This window comes from Mercenaria mercenaria, unplaced genomic scaffold (assembly GCF_021730395.1).
Source record: "Mercenaria mercenaria strain notata unplaced genomic scaffold, MADL_Memer_1 contig_3933, whole genome shotgun sequence".
Lineage (NCBI taxonomy): Eukaryota > Metazoa > Mollusca > Bivalvia > Venerida > Veneridae > Mercenaria > Mercenaria mercenaria.
In genome coordinates this window covers 43,701-64,855 of record NW_026462121.1, presented here as the reverse complement: position 1 = coordinate 64,855, position 21,155 = coordinate 43,701, and the positions used below count along the sequence as shown (strand labels likewise).

At 33.9% G+C, this 21,155-nt stretch overlaps 1 protein-coding gene across 1 annotated transcript in view; it reads left to right on the top strand.

The window, feature by feature from the left end:
* Positions 1 to 969: 969 nt before the first annotated feature.
* Positions 970 to 21,155, top strand: part of LOC128553545 (uncharacterized) — a 30,625-nt gene continuing 10,439 nt past the window's right edge. The window contains exons 1-11 of the mRNA XM_053534729.1: positions 970 to 1,352; positions 2,994 to 3,110; positions 3,376 to 3,480; positions 5,785 to 5,856; positions 7,282 to 7,557; positions 8,742 to 8,934; positions 14,872 to 15,042; positions 18,498 to 18,608; positions 19,287 to 19,388; positions 19,988 to 20,062; positions 20,301 to 20,372. Coding sequence (XP_053390704.1) covers positions 970 to 1,352; positions 2,994 to 3,110; positions 3,376 to 3,480; positions 5,785 to 5,856; positions 7,282 to 7,557; positions 8,742 to 8,934; positions 14,872 to 15,042; positions 18,498 to 18,608; positions 19,287 to 19,388; positions 19,988 to 20,062; positions 20,301 to 20,372 — 1,677 coding nt within the window. The remainder of the gene's footprint in view (positions 1,353 to 2,993; positions 3,111 to 3,375; positions 3,481 to 5,784; positions 5,857 to 7,281; positions 7,558 to 8,741; positions 8,935 to 14,871; positions 15,043 to 18,497; positions 18,609 to 19,286; positions 19,389 to 19,987; positions 20,063 to 20,300; positions 20,373 to 21,155) is intronic.

The following is a 21,155-nucleotide window of genomic DNA, read 5'->3' as shown; positions in this document are numbered from 1 at the left end:
TAGTTATTATTCTATTTTTTTTTATAAAACTATACTGAGAAGAGAATGACTGAGTAAGTTTGCAGATGAAGTTATGAAAACCGGACTGAGCTTGTCCACCTGTCATCTTGTAGAATAGTTGTATGATACTAGTATTACCAGAATTATTTGCACGAAGGAGGAAAAAGTAGACCACTAGGTATTGGTGGGTCTTTAACTCTTCTAACTTGTTAAATACCGATGAATAAAAATAAATGCTATAGTCTATCATTAACGGTCAATGCGAATACGTTAATGTTACACACCGATAGCCACACGAAAACTACATGCAGATATAGACTTACCACAGTTCTCTACTGCGAAAATCTAAAGTGGTAATTTTGACTGGGAATTCACGGCATGTTCCACCGGAGTGGTGTGAAAGTATAATCACACCGATACACAAAAAAGGCACAAAAACCGATCCGAACAATTATAGAGCCATCTCAGTTGTAAACAGTTTGAGTAAATTATTTATGAAAGTTCTTAGTAATCGTTTAACATTTTGGGCAGAGAGCAACGCAGTGATTGACGAAGCACAAGCCGGGTTTAGAAGTGGTTACTCAACCACAGACAACATTTTTAGCCTACAAGCAGTTATACAAAAATATCTTTCTAAACGAAATGGTCGTGTGTATGTCTTCTTTATCGATTATATGAAGGCTTTTGATAATTGTATCCACGTACAACTGTGGAATAGCCTTGTGCGGAAAGGTATAAATGACAACAGTACATTTCTTCTTCAAGTCTATGTATAAGCAGTTAAAATATTGTATAAAACTTAAGGACGGTCTAACAGGTTTCTTCCAGTGTGAAATTGGAACGAAACAAGGTTGTGTCAGTTCTACTATTATTTTTTCTTTGTTCATAAACGATTTGATTGAGTAACTGAAACTAAAATGTGGAAGTGGTATTTTTATTACAAATGACATTGCAGAATTGTATGCGCTGATGTTCGCGGATGACGTGTCGACAGTAGCAAAGACCGTTATTAAATTAAAGAACCAATTAAATATTGTTAGTGACTTCTGTGATGAGACTGGAATGAAACTGAACCTAGATAAGTCTAAAATTATGGTATTCCGTCGAGGTGGACCTCTTAGGCATTGTGAAAAGTGGACTTTTATGGGACAAGCCATTGAAGTTGTTAGTATATACAAATATCTAGGAACGTTTTTTACACCAAAGTCATCGTGGTCTAAAACACAGGAAATCCTTTCACTACAAGCTAACAAGGCTATGAATACAATTTTTCAATACCAAAAGCATTTTGGGTACTTTGATAATGCGGATGCTTTCAAATTATTTGACTCCGTGGTGAAGCCCATCTTAACGTATGCAGCGGAAGTATGGGGTTATCAACGGTGTTTAAAAGTGGAGCAGATCCATATTCGTTTCTGTAAAAGGATAGCTTGTTTAAACCAAAGTGTGTCTAATTTTTTTGCGCTAAGTGAGTATGGTAGACTTCCTTTACATGTCACCTACATGTCACGATGTAATAAATACTGGACGAAATTAACTAGGATGCATGAAGGAAGATACCCTAAGCAATGTTACATCATGTTACGACGCCTAGATGACGCTGGTCGTACAACATGGGCGACACACGTTAAAAATCCTCTGTTCCAGTATGGATTTGGCTTTGCCTGGATCGCGAATGAAATTGGTGATATTAACTTGTTCATGAGTCTATTCACACTCCGTCTTAAGGACTGTGCAACACAATCTATGTCGGCGGACATTAACACGTCACCGAAATCATAACAGTACCAATTATATAAAAGTGCTTTAAATCCAGAAACGTATTTATCTCTCCCACTAACTTATAGACAGAAGCGTGTGTTATCAAACTTTCGATGTTCGAGTCATAGCATAATGATAGAAAAGTGGAGACATATGAAAATTGACAGAGACTATAGATTTTGTCAGTATTGTCTTAAGCGGAATATATATACAATCGAAAATGAGTTACATTTCCTACTTATTTGTCCGCTGTATAACGAATTGAGAGCTAGATACTTTAGAAATGAATGGATTACAGCAGTTGTGTGTGAACATTTGTTTATAACTATAAAGCCTGACGTTAGAATTGATAGTGTTTTCTCTTTGGCAAGATTTTTGGTCAGTGCTTTTGAACTTAGAGACTGTAACTTGTAACTTGCACAATCATCAAATGTTACTATGTTTTGTATCAAAATGTTTTGCCATATATTTTGTATTACAAAGGTTAGCAAAATTGCGCCTAATGTAATAATATGTATTTACATTTACTTAGAAGTATTGTTTTAATGTATGTTTGTTTATAATGTTACCTTAAATCTGAAGTAATGTTATTCGTATTTTGGGCCGGAGGCCTTATTTTGCAATAAAACCATATCGTATCATTCATATCTGTTTGCTCGTTTCAATGGTATCTGTGGAAAGTAATTATAAAGACTTCTTTAGAGTTGAATGATCGAAAGGTAGACATGTCACAAACATACATATGCACACTCACGCACATTTGTAATTATCATCATATAACGGTAAAATTAGTTCTAATGCTAATTTCAAACAGGTGTAAACAAGCATGATATCAACGGGAACCTTTAGCGATAACCGTTCTGTAGGATAGTTCAAAAATGATTCAGAACTTTTATGATCAAACAACATCGGTACTGTATTTGGTATTATTCAAATGACATAAAATCAATACAAAGATTTGCAAAATATTGGGGAAGCTTGCATGTGTAGTTGATATGTGTAGTAATTTTAGCCCTGTTTTTAACAAATCGATAAACATTAAACTTGAAGATCAGATAGAAGCAGCTAGGAGAAACAAACCAGTCTGAGAGCAAAAACTATGTGAAAGCATTTCTGGGTAATTATCAACTCTTTGTATCAAAATGAAATATTTTTGTAAACTTATATTCAAAACATTTTTTTTTTTTTTGTCAATTGCTATATTACTAAAGTAATGATATTTCTATTAACAGTTCATCGAGTCTTCAAGAAAAAGTTAAGTCTCTCAACGCTGAAGTAGAAAGAGCAAAAACAGATTACATAAAACAGGTGGAAATTCTGTCTCGAGAGAAAAAAACTGCACAACAAACGTAAGAAAACATTAAAACTCATAAAGATATTATCTTCTGACAAACTATATCAGTTTACGTTGTTTAATCACGATAGATCTTTCTGTAGACATTTGCCTCTATTAGCGGACGATGACCTCAAGATTTTGGCTAAAAATCGATCTTCCTTCAAAATTGCCTTTAGATATGTTATCTTGGTCCATCGGAAAGTTAGGTGAAAGTTACAAAATTATACATAGCTATGATGTGAATATTTTTGTAGCGGTAATTCTTTCTCATATTTCAGACAAATTGATCTGCACGAGGAAATTGATAAACTAAAGAAGGAAACAGAAAAACTCAGTAAGGAAATATTGGAATGGAAGGACGATGTGTCTAAGCTTACTGAGGAGTACGATTTAAATAATATTTCTTGTTAAAGTCATACTCACATGTCTTTAATATTGAGTAACTTCGATAATATTAATGATTTAATGATTTCATAAAGGCCTTGTTATTTATCCCCCCGCCAAAGGCGAAGGGGATATTAGAAATGCTCTCCGTCCGTGCGTGCGTGCGTCCGTCCGTCCGTCCGCAACGATCTTTGTCCGGAGCATAATTCCAAAAGTACTGGAGGGATTTTCTTCAAACTTCATACACTGACAGAACACATTGGGAGGAAGTGCAGTGTGCAAGAACAATAACTCTACCTTGCCTATTTTTTAGTTATTCCCCTTTATCTTATTTTCTTAAAAAATTTTGTCCGGAGCATAACTCCAAAGTACTGGAGGGATTTTCTTCAAACTTTATACACTGATAGAACAGATTAAGAGGAAGTGCAGTGTGCAAGAACAATAACTCTACCTTGCCTATTTTTTGAGTTATTCCCCTTTATCTTATTTTCTTAAAAAAATTTGTCCGGAGCATAACTCCAAAAGTACTGGAGGGATTTTCTTCAAACTTCATACACTGATAGAACACATTGGGAGGAAGTGCAGTGTGCAAGAACAATAACTCTACCTTGCCTATTTTTTGAGTTATTACCCTTTATCATATTCTCTTAAAAAAAAATGTTCGGAGCATTTCTTCTTCATGCATACAGGGATTTTGATATAACTTGGCACAAATGTTCACCACCACGAGACAGAATGTCATGCACAAGATCCAGGTCCCTAGGTCTAAGGTCAAGGTCACACTTAGAGGCCAAAGGTCAGATACAAGAATGACGTTGTCCGAAGCATTTCTTCTTCATGCATGGAGGGATTTTGATGTAACTTGGCACAATTGTACATCATCATGAGACGAAGTGTCATGCGCAGTTCCCTTCTTTGGAATTACCTCCCTTTGTTGTTACTAGGGAAAAATCGAGACCACTTTTCTGTAGTACAACATGCATGCTACATCCAATTTTGAGGTGTATTTTGACCAATCTCTACCTGGTAAAGATTTTTGTGTGGACTTACAATTTTTTTTCTTTTTTTTTCTTTCTAAGATTAACTTCCCTTAGTTGTTACTATAAATAACTTATATTGTAACATTTTTATAATTGACCGTAGGGAAAAAACAAGACCACTTTTCTGTGGTACAACATGGATGTTACTTTCCAATTTTAGGTGTATTTTAAGATATCTCTACCTGGTAAGGAGTTTTTTGTGGACTTAGAAAAACAAAAGACTTACAATGATTACTAAACAACCACAAAATTAAAATTCCATTTGCAAATACAGCTGCTAGAGTAAAGAAATTTGCTGTGACGGGCATATATTGTGACATTCTGGCACTCGTGTTCCCTGTTAGCTTTCCATTCCTTCTTTTTACAGTAGCCATATAGAAAAACATCATAGCTATACTGTTCATGAAAATTAATAAAATTTAGCAGTAAACCACCTCACCACTGACTTATTCTTTCTTCCACATCTTTAAAACCCCTGATGCGGACCACAACTAAATGGTTCTTCAAAGCTTTCCCCAAAATTAATACTTTCAGACACTAACTTGCCAGGAACTTTAGCCTTTAATTATAATATGCCCGGCGGGGGGATTGGCCATGTCTAACATGGCTCTTGTTACGCTGAGGATAGTCGTTTTGGTCAGAGGCATAATAACAATACCATCATGAAATCATGTAAAGGAATACTAGAATCAAGATTTGAAACTTAATATTAACGGAACTATATAACGAGTTTAGTTAATAAGCTGAACACAGTATAAATATGTACTACCACTCAAAAACTGTATTTTTGTGGAACAATCAATTGGTACTGCATGATATTTAATTGTGAATGCAACTATACATATATTTACAAAAGTTAAATAGATTTTGTACATATGAAGTAAATTTTTAAAGAAAGTGGAATATTGGCAATGGCTGTCTTTAAAAATTGATAAATGACAATTTTATCAATTAGCCATATGATAGTCTAATATGTCTCCCAACAGAGAAAAACGTTATTTTCCTTTTTTATATTGTCGAAAATTTCGTCTTATGTAAAATATTTGTATCAATCGGATATTTAAACACAATCACGGAGCCGCATTGCTTACAAAACACAGCTATAGATATCCCCTTGTATCCAAAAATAAATCGTCACCTTAGCGCATAAAGTGAATCATGAAACTAATTTAGTTTATACACAATTAATTTTAGGTCGATTGTAAAGAAACTTGTTTATACAATTATAGTATTCATAATATGCACAGTTATTAAATCTTTCAGAAAAGTGAATTACAAGGAGGAGATTTCAGCAAAGGAACAAGAATTAACAAGTTTCCAGGAGGCATATAAAATGTATGTTCATGTATGTTCATGTCTTATTGATAGTATGTCGAGATGCTAATTTAAATGTATGAGCAATAAACAATTTGTTTGAAAATTTGTAGCAGTATTAAAAACAAACAAGCATAAAATTTAATTTTGAAATTATGCATGCGTGACAGTAAGTAATTTAAGGGTTATATCATGAAATCTGGTTTGTGACAAATTCGATAATATGAGATCAATAATGATAGAAATCCCTTCTCTGGTAACAGCCTGACCAATAAAAGGAACATTTGTTCTTTCCGATCTAGGATATATAACTTTTTAGAATTTTGCAAGTTGAAAAGTTATACTATAAATTTCACGATTCATTTGATAAAATAGTTTTATCTCTCACACATAGGGTAGTTTTTAACCTGCTTAAAACATAAGCACCTGTCTAGAAAAAAATGAAAAATTGGCACTGTCACACATGTATACAGTCTGTTTTTTTTCCAATCTGGTGTCAACCTTACACAGTTTTCACACTTTTAACATCTTATCACGTATGTTGGAAACAATTTTGACATGCAGAAAGCTTTACAATCATATAGAGAGAGAAATTATTTAAGAAGTAATAAGTTCACAATCGTGGTTTACCGTAGAATAACTCGTGTTCTTATGCGTAAGAATATATCACGAAGGCCGTAAGCCAGATGATATATTGTTTCGCATAAGAGCGAAAAAACTCGGGTTATTCTACGATAAATCACGCTTGGGGACTTGTTATTTCGATTCTAACACGACATAAGTATCAACACTGTTATAAAAAATGGTAGCTACTTTTTATGACCGTAATACGCACATGGATCGGATGACGTCATTTCACGCGAGTGGTTTATTGCAGAATAACCTGAGATGGTTTTTGCTCTACATGTATGTATGGTATTTGCTGGTCCTGTTAGAATGAATGATATCTTGAACAAGCTTTTGTTTTCGTTCATTCTAATAACGATGTAGACATGGGTAAGATCGGCCTCTGTCCATTTCAAGGCATATAGCGGGTGATTTCAGGACACAAATAAAAACAAAATTTTCAGAAGGCAATAAAGAATACACTAATAATTAATTTGCTGATTTCATCAGCTTATCAGACGAAAGTTTTTTCAACAAATTATGTCTGTGTTTGACTTTTGTAGAGTATGTCGTGTAAAACATAATGTTATGGAGTAGACATGCTTTGGTTATACTTTTAGTCAAATATAACTTTAATATAATAAAAATCTGAGTCATAACCTAAGCCTAGAATAGGAGTTATTAAGACACAGGTACGTGTTGCATTTTAAGAACGGTTCAGTGCATATTTAAATTGTTAACTTGTATACCTTGGCATTTTACACACAATGCAGTTTTGTCCGAATAAACCTGCTTTACAGCATACATCAATACAACATCTTTACTCCTTTCTGTTAACAGAGAGAAAAGTCAATTTGAGAAGATGATTCAGGAACAAGATAAGAAAATAAAAGTTCTTACAGTGGATAAAACACGCCTTACTAACGAAAGGGCCAAAAATGATTCTATGTTGGGAAAACATATAAAAAATACTGAGCATTTAGAAAATCGCGTGAAGGAATTACAACAAACAAACGTAAACTTGCACAACATAAACGTTAATCAGTCAGAAATGATTACAACCCTTGGTCAACAGAAAGAAGAACTCGAAGAAGAAAAGAAAAATCTTCTGCTGAGGTAAGTAAAGTACTGTAAATATCATTCATTATTTAAAAGTTTGTTGTCATATACATTACACCCTTGTATCAACTAAGTATTATATAATTTCATTTTACTAACCGTCTTGGAAATTGAACACAATCACTTGTAGATATTAACTATTTTAAAATGATTTAAAAGAGATTAAGCTGCTTCGTAAGTGAATTGATAGCGGGACATTGACTACGTATACCTAGTTTCAAGTCAACTATGAGTAATGGCTACTTGAATTCAGACTCTTAATCATGATTTTTGATCAGGACGTGGTATGAATTTCATCTGCGTATTCTTTTTATAATCTTTACTCCATATAGAGTCCTTCTGAACAAAACAAATACGAGAGATTATGTGAAGATACCGTTGCTAAATTCGTTTAGCACCCTTTGTTATGTGAAGGCTTTCATGTTATTTTACAGGCGATCCAAAAGACACTGTCTTTACTTCAAACTTTCGGACATGTCCTTTATTTTGACACAACATGTTGATGGCCTACACTTTGTATTACTGTTCCTTGTTTAAATCCTTGACTCGCACAAAATGAATAATCTATTCCTTGTCCTGTGTACTAAAATGATTAAAATGTTAGTCCGGCAATTTGACAATGTGCGTTATCCCACAACAATCAAAATGGTTTTATAACTCTTACAAAAAGCGGACGATATCATCACTAACAACAAGCCGTGATATTAAAAAAAACTGTAACCTGAGACTCATTTTTCAAAAGAATTAGTATTCTCTTAGAAATATAGAATGTGCAAAATCTTTTGACCCACATATATATACCTAATGATTTGCCCTGGCAGCGGATACAAAAGCCATTTAATGCCAGCAAAAAAGATCATAATTCCACGACCACAGAGTAAAAATAGGCAGAAGTTGGCTTCCACCAGAGCGATGGGCAATGCATATAGGCCGTTTTCCTTGTTTCGATCGCTCAAAAACATGATTAACTTGAGTATTTTGATCATCCACGTGCGGTTTTGTCCGATCGGTCTTTCACTGTTTATATTGCAGAGTTCCTCAAGCCCGGAAAGGCTATTATGATTGTATGACACAGATATTAGGGTTTTTTTAGTATGATTGAATGCAATATCATATACTTAAAACTGTGACATATACATTTTACAGTCTTATGTAGACATGTGTTGTGATCGTATTGATAGATTGAGCAAATGTGCAGGAGCTAATTTGACATACCAGAATCCAAACATTGCCGATCTCAGTGATGGAAAAAGACCTACAAAGTTAGCCGAGGAATTCTCGGAATTATACGATAACGAATGGACAGATGCATTTGAGAAACTAGACATTGACAATGATCAAGGAAAATCAACATTTATGTTACAGTTATTAAAGGTAATGCAGCAATGGGTTAGATATTTTATCTTGTTTGTGTTCTGACAATAAACTCAGACATTGCTTTCTCTTTCGTCCTTCTTTGTATACTTTATTTATGTTAAAACAGCCGAGATATTTCTGTCTGAACATGTCATGTATCAAATCTTTTTTAAGTTTATACTAAAAAGGTTAGAGAGTAACCAACCGGAAGTAGAAAACTATTATTAAGTGGGCATTTAGTTCGTTAAAATCAAAATTGCAACTATAAAAAGGATAAGGTAATCATAATTATAGCAAAGCTGACAATAGACAAACCTTTAAACCACTTGATGGATCTTCACAAAACTTGTTATGTAGCATTCATGTATGGACCTCTCTTAAGTTTTTCCCCAATGTTTACATTATCTTTTTTCGATGCAATATTGTGCTAACTTGTTACAGTTTTTAATAGGTTTTATTAGGTTCGATCGGTTTATATCATATAGGGTGTTGAGTATCTATTTAAAGTATTTCTTTTAGCATAATTAATATGTTTCATGCGCGTCAATTTTCAGGAACTTGTTTGCTTTAGAAGTTAAAAAGTCGAATATGTATCCTATGGTGGCATATTTCTGCCACGAGAGAGCTAGGTAGTTATCACGATAATTTGTAAACTTTCTAGAAAATTTGTGGGGTTTTTTTCTGAACACATTTCAGCAATACATAATATTTTCTAGATATTTTTATTTATTTCCTAAAATGTTTTGGCACCAAATATTGCGTTAATGCTTGGAACTGCCACGATACGCTCGGTTACTATCACGATAATATTTTAAACTTTCTAGCAAAGTTTTTGCATTTTTCTGAAAACATTGTCGCAATAACTTATTTTTGCTCGATATGCTGTCTATTTCCAGGAAACATTAGGCTAATGCGATAAACTTTTCAGAAAAGTTCGAAATATCAAGATATGAAGGCATCGAGAAAGCTTATCTAGTTTTGAGTAGTAGCACAAAATGTTCCGGGAAAATAATGTAAATTATCGCAATAATATTTCCAGGAAATCTACCACTAATGAGAAAATCTGTTCAGAGAACTTCGCTTTATGAAGATAATTTCTTGAAGTATCGCGATAGCTACCTAGCTATCGCGTGGCTGATATATGCCACCATAGTATCCAAAAACATTTTTTACACAAAAAAATTAATGACAAATGGAACAGACAAAAGGTATTGGATCATTATAATGCGCTGCAACATCAAAAGCGTAACAGTAACTTGAATCTGAAAAGTTTCTAATATCAAAGCTACGGAAACGTTTATGGGCCTCGCAATGTCGCGCTAGATAACGCAAATATCGACATATCTTCGCGAGAAATCAACATATTATCACAACAAGTCGATATATTTTATTGACTTATTGCATTCATTTTTTCAATGTTTAATATTTTTTCTCGAGATCCGCGTAAGCTATAAAGATATCTCGACATAGTATGACGATATAAAACGCCCCTTTCTTGATTTACTAAAGTGAGTTCTCGTAATATATTCTAGCATAAAACTGCTGTTATTATCACTTTTTGGGGGTGTTTTAACAAGAGAGAAGACGTGTGTTAACAGAGAGATTTTCGCGCTCACGTGCTGTTATAACACCTTTTTTATATATGCGCGTTCCGTGGCAAAGCATAAACGTATTACGGCTCCAAACGAATAATTCAAATGGAAATGACGTCAACGTGAAAAAAAACCTCAGATATTCCCGCGCTTTTCATGGAAATTTAATGACGTTGAGGTAGAATGTATTCATTTATTAGGTTTTTTTCCGCGTTTTATGCTAGAATAGCGTTAGCGCATGTTCATTTCGTGTTATAACATTTTCAGAATCCCTCGGGATACGTTGGTACCCTCGCCCTACGGGCTCGGGCACCAAACAATTCCTAGGGATTCTGCAAACGTTATAACACGAAAAACATGCGTTATCCCTACATAGTAATTGTTCTCTTTAGAAATATGAAATTTGGGTTTACAGGCCTGTAGGAAGTATTTTCATATTGGGCGGGCATTTTCAATACCATGCTAGTAAGACAAATCAAATAGCTGGAAGTTTAACCCTAAGACTGCCAGAGGGCCACTTTTGTGGCCCGACTAATGTACCAAATTTGCCAGAGGGCCACTTTTGTGGCCCGAAACCCGCTCAATTTGGGATCGATGTAGAACGTTTATTTCAGTATTTTATTGCTAAAAAGAAGATTTGATGAAATGTAAATAGTTGTTATTTTGCACATTTATTGACGTCATTTCCGCCGTGACGTCGACTACGTGAAATTTCGCGCCGTAAATATTCAATTACGTTGATAATTGAACGTGTCTATGTAGCTATATCTGATACTGTATACCTAAAAATTACGTGAAAACGAAATTTTTGGCACATTGAGCCCTTGTTTATACTGTCTTGAGTGAAATGCATAATTATCTAACGTATTTAATTTGTATGATATATATTTTACGAAACAATTTATTTGTTCTTAGTTCTGAATTGGATTTGCGCCTTCACTGAATATAGACGGTGAAGTTTGTATAACTATGGTATGTTTTCTACCCTACAATTGTATAACACATGTATGAACGTTTCATTTGCCGTCTTAAAGCATTTTACTTGCATGTTAGTTATTTCATTTTTTTTCCATCCTGTAAAATTAGGTTAATAATACACTTTGTTACAACAAACTACATGTTTGTTGGTTTACTGCCTGCTTGAAATACTGAAGCGCGGGCAGAACTATTTCGGATCAGAGCATGTTCCATATGACGACAGTATTTGAAAAAAAGAAAAATTATGATAATTGAAGCGTACGTGGAAAGACGTTACACACCTAGACATGTATAATATCATCAGCGTAACATTTCTCAAAATGGTAAACATATGGATCGAAGTGTTTTCCGCCGAAACGAAAAAAGTAACATCAATGATGCTGATGAAAGTGGCCCGAAACATATACCAGAACGTTATGCAAAGCATACGTTTATTTCACATTGATGTACACAATTAACATGATGATAAAATATGTGACAAAGACGAACAAGTAACAAATTGATATTATGTTGATGACAAAAAAACATTTGTATGTTTATACGGTACCACCTGAATTATTACTAGCCCACCCGCTTAGCTCAATAGGTAAGAGCGTTGGTCTACAGACCTGGGGGCCGCGAGTTCGATACTCGGGCGGGCGTATGTTCTCCGTGACTATTTGATAAACGACATTGTGTCTGATATCATTAGTCCTTCACCTCTGATTCATGTAGGGAAGTTGGCAGTTACTTGCGGAGAACAGGTTTGTACTGGTACAGAATCCAGGAACACTGGTTAGGTTAACTGCCCGCCGTTACTTAACTGAAATGCTGTTGAAAAACGGCGTTAAATCCAAAACAAACAAACAAAACTCTGCTTGACGAGACCCAAGATCCACGCATACATACTGAATCCTTAACCCAACCTCACCTTTCCTACGCCCCTGGTCACTGTCATTGAAGTGACTTTGTTTATATATAGTCGGGTTAATTCGAGAATTTGCGTTAGAAAATCAAGAAAGAGATGGTTTATATCGACATAATATGTCGAGATATCATTACACCCTACACGAATCTCGAGTAAAAATGATTAAACATTGAAAAAAGGAATGCAACATGTCAATAAGATATATCGACTTTCTGTGATAATATGTAGATTTCTCGCGAAAATATGTCGAAATCTGCGTTATCTAACACGACATTGCGAGGCCCATAAACGTTTCCGTACAAAGCAGTTTTAATTCATTTTGATTTTTCTTACTAACACATTGTTTGTAACATTTTTAGCATGTGATGGCAAATATTACATTTAAGATGTACGGTCTCGGTATCACAACGCAAACCAAATTTCTTTCCGGTAATATAACTTGTAATAAATGAATCTTCAACAAGGTTACTTCGATCGAAGCATCTACGCCCGTTACATTAAACAACTTTTAAGATTGAAATTGATATTGTTGTGTCTAATAATTCAGATTTTACCAGCTAATTTGTCATACGGACGTTTTAACGTAACAATTGACTTGTACATATGCTAATGTTTGATATAGTGACATATTTCTGCCACGAGGCAGCTAGGTAGATATCACGATAATTTGTAAACTTTCCCAGAAATGTGTTCATTTTTTTTTCTGAAAACATTTCAGTAATAATCAGTATTTTCTAGATATTTTTATTCATTTCCTGAAAGTGTTTTAGAGCAAAATTTCACGTTAATACTTGGAACTGCCACGAGATGCTCAGTTATTTTAGACTATATAGCGCAGTTGTGCATTTTCTGAAAACATTATGGTAATATTTTTTTTCTCGATATGCCCTTTATTTCCAGGAAGCATTAGGCTATTGAGATAAACTTTTCAGAGAAGTTCGAAATATCAAGAAAATTTCTGAAAGTATCAAGGATAGTGATCTAGCTAATAAATGGCAGTTGTTGGCACTTACACAAAAAGTATCGAGAAAATAATGTAAATTATCTATAAATATGTAATAAAGCGAAGTTTTATGAAAAGATTATCTCAATAGTCGAAAGTTTTCTGCAAATATTACTGCGATAATTTACATTATTATCTCGATACATTTTGCGATAGTGCACACAAATGCCATTTATTAGCTAGAAAAAGATATCTTAATATTTCGAACATTTCTGAAAAGTTTCCTGGAAATATGTTTGACCATATTATCTTGATATATATATTTTTATAGCACCCAACTGAATCGATAGAACACGTTTAAAGTTACCACCATCATGCAGTAGATACTGTAGACTGCAAACTTAAAAGTCTGGCGCCAGTAACTGATTGATATCATCGTGTTCTATTTATAGCTGACGTTGCAGTTACGGAATTTTAAACATTTTCAGAAAACAATTATCTGGAAAAAAAATGCGATAATGTTTTCAGAATATTGCACAACTTTCATAGAAAGTTAATATTTTCATGATAGCTACCAAGCATCTCATGGCAGTTTCGAGCATTAACCCGAAATATTGCGCTAAAATATTTTCACAAAATATTATTTATTGCGGAAATATTTTCAGAAAAAAAAACACACATTTCCTGGAAAGTTTACATTGTTATCTCCAGTCTGTGTGTGTGTGTGTGTGTGTGTGTGTGTGTGTGTGTGTGTGTGTGTGTGTGTTTGTCACAAAGCTTGTCCGTATTCTAAGTCGAACAGTTCTCATCAGATTTTCACCAAACTTAAACAAAATGTGTTTGACCATAAGACCTCGGCCAGGTTTGATAACTAGCCATCTTGGAGTTATGGCCCTTGAATTACCAAAGATCGGCCTTTTTACTCTTGTCCGCACTCTTATTCGAACATTTCTCATCCAATCTTCACCAAACTTGAACAAAATGTGTTTGACTATGAGGCCTCGGCCAAGTTTACTAACTAGTCAAATCGGTCTAGGCATTTTGAAGTTACAGCCCTTGAATTACCAAAACAATCCGCCTTTTTACTCTTGTCCGCTCTCTAAGTCGAGCATTTCTCATCCGATCTTCACCAAACATGAACAAAATGTGTTTGGCCATAAGACCTTAGCCAAGTTCGATAACTAGCTAAATCCGCCCAGGCACTTTTGATTTGTGGCCCTTGAATTACTGATTGGATCCACTCATCCAGAGCATCTAATTGGATCCACTTGTCTAAACCATCTAGAGAAACTAGACATTTTTTCATAGGGGCAGTTGTGGGTGACATGCACTTTTCTCAAAAGCATCTCTAGTTATGTACCTTTTTGGCCTATCTAAATGGGATTTAGCACTGGGAGTTAGGATGTGATGAAAAATATACTAACTATGGTGTATGTAACTTACGATGTGGTATATCTTAAAATTTTACAATTAATGGTACTTCATTCTGCCTAAAATAGATACAAGCATATTAAAGTTTGCATTTGATGTTTTAGCGGGCAAACGGGTTATGCAACGAGCTGTCGGAAAAGCATGCTGAATCTATCAAAAAGAGTTTTTCTACACTGACTTTAAAGTCAAGACATTCTTCAAAACAAGAACCAAAAGGACGTTTAAATGGCAAAATATCTCGCACAACATCACCTAAACCGGGAACATCTACAGAGGTACATTTTGTTTGGGCTTTGTTGTTAATGGTTATGACTTCGTAATGTTTTTTTCGAGTGTATATTCGATTCGTTTAATTGTAAGTTGCAATAAACATTGAGATTAACTTTGAAGATTAACTCTGAAGATAATTTCAAAATTACATTTTCAATCATTTCACATTGGCTGGTCTTTTTCACTCCGGGGTGTAAAACGATTTTTTTCTATCAGGATATCCTGCTTGGAATGCGATAACATAGCTTTTAAGGGCACGACTATGCAAGACAAAGAGCAACTGCCTGAGCCCGTTTAAGCACGAAAAGAAGAAAAAACGTCACAGAGTCTCACATTTGAGAATTCATCCCACCATCAAATAAAGAATTGCAATCGATAACTTAAAAGCGATAAATCACAAAATATGCACTGCTTTTAGATTGTTTACACTGCATTGTGTTCAAAACATATTAAACAAGCTGACATTCACAAGTGATGTCTTTGTCACTAAACGTTTCAAGGCGGTGTCTAATGGTTTCGTTATTTTAACTCAGTTAAACTAAAGGCCCTGGGTGGGTGTCGTCCTGTGTAAACTTATAAATTCCTCTTTTTGGGGGCCACAAAAGCTTTTAAAACAAATACTTTTCACGAAAAAAGTGAATCTCCACCAAACTTGAAGCCCTGGAGTAGGCTTGTTTACACAGCTGTAAAAGAACAACATTTAACGACTTCTTCTCGTGATTTTAGGGGCACTATAGCTAAAAATAGAAACACATTAAAATGACTTCTGCATCTTCCCAACACTTGTACTACAGCTTCCTTGTATGAACATCTTGCTGCTTCTGCTAAAATTGGAAAACGCCTTAAACACCTTCAGTTTGTGAAACGCTTAATATATCGTCATCTAACTTGGTCTGTTACATTCATGTAGTGATTTCTCTGAGGCTTGTAAAATTTGTTTGGCTACCATAGAAATAAATCGCTTTTTTTAACAATTTTTCATCAACAGTTTCTGATCGTCCTTAAATAAAACCTCTCTCTCATATACGTTCAAGTGGTCCCACCTGATCCCTTTCAAGAACTTTTGAATTTAAATATAGAAAAAAAACACTTAAAATATTATTTTTTCTAATAAACAGAGTAATGCATCTTTATCAAACTTGTTCTGTAACAGCCTTGTACAGACTAATCTGAAGTTTGCTCAAATGGTTCTACTCGAACTCCTTTAGGGAATAATGCAGCTAAATTACTTGCAGATACATTTTTAAATGACTTTCTACCACATGAAGATCTTCACTAAACTAGGTCTGCAGAATCTTGCATCTCGGATAAACATTCTTTAAGAGTATACACGTTTTCCTTACTTGGCGACAGTTAAAATATGTAAGAGCTGAAATAGACAAAAAAAACTTTAAATGATTTCTTCTTACTAGTTTATGAGTGGGCGTTTAGTTTAAACATATTTATTCCCAAGAGTACATAACATAGATTTGTATATTTATAACAACAAGTTAACATGATACTAAGGAAAGGATAAGAATGAAAGACATGAGTGGGCGTTTGACGAACTTGTTAAGCAGTGACCTTGGTTTCGCTTAACTGCATTTGGGGCCACCAATGTTGAAAAAAAGAACAAAAATGTAACACCACACTGGTTGCATAGATTGAGAAAGTCAGCAGTTTTTCACACTCGGTTTTATTTACAAGGTTATACAGACGTCAACTATACTAATAGTCAATTCAGGTATAAATGCATCAGCTTTTTAAATAGTATTTTCCCGCGTCAAACTCTTAATAAATTTGTATTCTTCAGTCAAAAAGTTCTATATCATAATAATCAGTCCTAAAACTTCCACATTTATTTTTAACCCGCTCTTAAACCCGAGCCCAAAACTGAACTTAACCGAGCTGATCTGAACCGATCCGAACTCCAATTATCCGATCCCAGTTTTGTAAAACATTTCTAACTTCTTGATTCTTAACTCAGTCCTCTCTTTTCTTGACTCAGTCCTCCTCTCCCCATTCTCCTATCTTCTCTTAATTCTCTGAGTATTTATACCTTTTTTACAAACTACAACGCAATAACATGTTTACAAGTATTTCAAAATATTCGAAGCAATTTCAAAACATGTCAATCAAAACGTCCATTATGTACTCATATAATAGTAAACAACTGATGTAGAATCAATCATCATTGTGTATTTTCGTAAATAAATAACTGTTACCGAAACAAACAAAATAATTAGGGTCAAATCTAATAGATAAAACATTCAACGGTGATTCATTTTGTATAAATTGTAAACAACAACAATATGATGAACAGGTAAACAAAGTAATTAACATTTCTGGCCAATTAACAAAAATTCCATCGAAAACAAAAATAAAGTAATTAAGGCTGACCAAATCAATTTCTTTTGACAATTTTGTAATATCTGATCGGTAATAATAGTAAACAAAGTCATTTAGGCCAAAACGTAATGGATAAAACACTCCGATGTTACGAAATTTGCTTGAGTAGTAAATACCAACAATGACCTACGCATGTAAACAGAATGCATATCATTTGTAAGAATTATCAGGATTATCTACCAAAATCAATAACAGATAAAATAAACACAATTAATTAACTGAAAACTGACCTGCGAGCTATCATTGTGTTACAAAAACCTGAAGATGTCTTCTTTTCATGAATGCTTGATTGTTCTGTACTGAACTTCCATCTGTAACATCTTTACATGGATCTGTTCGAGTGGTTTCGCTTAACTTCATGCAGGAGACGCAAGCAGAGTTAGTTTAAATTAAAAGAAATATTTACTACTGGATTGATGTTCTCCAAACGTGGTTAGAAGCAGTAACTAGTTAAAAATATTTTAACTACCTAGGTTTACATTCCATTTTTGTTATTATTAGGTTTTCTGTTTTATTCATTAGTTTGCCTTTCTCAAAAATGTACTAATCATTTCGTTTTAACAGTTAGATGTTTGACTTCGGTCGAAAAAACATACAATATTTCTAAGACTCCTTCTGATAAACCGCTTGATATGTTGATATTAATCATAATTTATAACGTCCTTGTATAGAGCTCCTTCATATTTATACAAATGAATTGGCTTCGTTGAAGTATACAAAGTCATATTCGCGAATACGACAAATAAACGCCTGTTCTGTAGCATATAGGCCTACTACCATGACTATTATACAAAGAGTTTGTCACAGCTGTATTATATAAGTAGCTCAAGCTGACATTAAAAGAAATAAACCGTACAATACATTTCAACAATCACTTATAATAAGTTCTCAACAAATTATTGGCTTCCTTCGTTATCTTTGATTAGCACTCATTAATAAACAGTAATTTAAAGTATAAGTAATACTAATAATACAGATGAAGATAAAATTGGCTCCTTAATATTTTCATTTCATGCAGATGAATTACCTAATCAACCCAAAGTTTTCCTCACTTGTTAGTTTCTCATTTCAGACAGACCAAGACGAAGCAAAGGGTCCCCGTTTTGACGCTGACAATGACGACAGCATTCCAAAACATGAAACTGATGGTGTAAAAGCCGATACCGGCAGTATTACTACATTGGTATGTGTCCGTGTCTGTGTCGAAAGTGTTACCATTTGGTCTCTGAATTACCTGTTTTTATCTAAGGAGAGTACACGCACCATTTGTCTTGTTAAAATACCGATAAATCAAAGCAAAATTTCTCATAATTTATTCCTTTGTGTTTTGTAGTTCGCGGCCAGAACATCAAATATGAATTTGTAGCGCAAGGAATCACAAATTATACTCTTATTCATTTTATCTCACCTGATCATGAAAGTGCTTGTGGTGTGTTATACTTGTAAGAACATTCATAATTCTGGAAAAGTTTTAATGAAACACAAGATTTCGGCCAAATTGAATTACAGGCATAATTGGACTATACTTATCTTCCAATGTAGTTGTCTTTTCAAATGTCTTTCACATTACTTAATAAACAGTTTTGAAAATTACACACACTAAAATATTTATACTAGTAGTTGTTACGATGTCAAATTGCAGAAAAATGAAATGGTACTCTAACCCGTTTCGAAATAGTCCACAAAAAATACGAATTAATACATTAATTTCTGCTCATACACACAAACAAAATTATTTATGTTTACATTTGCGCAGCACAGCTTCCAAAAGAAACATATTACAGAGCTATAGGTTTTATCCTATTTCATGGTCCGAGTTCAGATTTATACTCGACTGTCCATTACATGTTTTATATTTCAGACGGAAACCGATGTAGATCAGATAACCCATTTGGAAGCTGTCAAATATTCGGACAATCCAAAACATGGAACTAAGACTGAAGAAGCAGAGAAAACTGAATGGGTATGAGCAAATTTAAAATGTAAATTTAAGAAGGTATTTATTTTGGAAGTATAAAACGCAATTAAACAGATGAAACACTGGCTCGGTTTGACAGATTCTGCTTTTGTGATGTACTGAAATGCACAAAACACCTCACTACCCATAGGATTGGCTTGAGCGGAATTCTAGTGCACATATACATTGCATAAACTACGTGATACATGAACTATAATGATACAAACAATACTTGAAAAATGATTTCGTCCGTTAAATGATCTTGCACACATTTGCATGCATATATATACTTTTATTAATACGTTTTGTAATCAAACAGTTTTCCCTCTCGTTACAAGTAAAATCCATATATGCAACCAGATATGGTATATTTCTCTGGCGTTAAGTGCCGTGTTGTAAAACTAGAAAGTATTTAAAACTTAAATGTAAAGCTTAAGTATAGATATCCATATTATATCATTAACCATATTATATTTTCTAGCATTTGAAAGAAAAGTGTTTAAATTCAGCTAGTTCATACTATGTTCATCTTAATCAATGGTTTGTTTGATTCAATGGTGATATTGTTAAATTTTATTTTCTATTTCTTTAACCATTTTATACAGAATGACCATAATATAATAAGCAATGCTCCATCATCTTCCGGGGAAGGCCTTAAGAAGAAATCAAGTCTGGCTGCGGTAAGTTAAAGACACCTAAGATTTCATTTGGGTTTATAGATACAGATAAAACTTAAACATGCTGCTAAAGTATAGATGTCCATATTTTCTCATTATCAGTCTTATACTTTCTAGCATTTGAAAGAAAAGTGTTTAAATACAGCTAGTTCATACTGTGTTCATCACAATTGGTGGTTTGTTTGATTCACTGGTGATATTGTTAAATTTTATTTACCATTTCTTTCACCATTTTATACAGAATGACCATAATATAATAAGCAATGCTCTATCATCTTCCGGGGAAGGTCTTGAGAAGAAACCAAGCCTGGAGGTAAGTTAAAGTCAATACATTTATCATATAGGTTCAGTTGCTTTACATATAGATCATCAATACTTCAAACTTTATTCACCAAAGAAGTTTCTGAACGAACCGCACATTGATACTACTTGCAAGTAAACAAATTATGCTTGGCACTGACTGAGCGAAACGCAAACTATCTATAATTGTTTGTCTTGTTAAATTAGCGCAAATTATAACGGATAACGGACTGATCTTTAACGATCTTTCATATAAAGTACCAAAAGTAGTATATAAACAAGATTAGTAAAAAGCCATCTTAGGATTGTCATTGTATAGAATTCAGAGACATAATCATACCTTGAAAAACAAACATTTTCGTTCTAGCTAGCTTTGTGCTTTTTTCTAAAGGACCCAGTTGACAACATAAATAATTTAATGAGAAAAACCTTTATTTCAATACGATTCATATATTATGTTTACCGCAACAGTTATCCCTTTTGTTATTGTATACATTTAATATAAGAAACCAAAGTAAGAATATTTACTTATAAAGAGACTGAGACGAATATATGGAATTTGCCTTCTGATAACGATACTTGAAACGGTTTTAAAAGAGTGTTTAATATTTTACCCTCTGCTACAAATAGCTTGAATGTATTAAAGGCACTCGCTACAGTTTTTCCGGACGGGTCGATATTTACCCCAACACCGTGCCAATTTGGTTGTGTTTCTAGGTTATAACACACTAAATAGTTGTTGTTCTTTATTCTATATAAAATTGACCTATTTCCAATGACCGCAGCACACATCAGG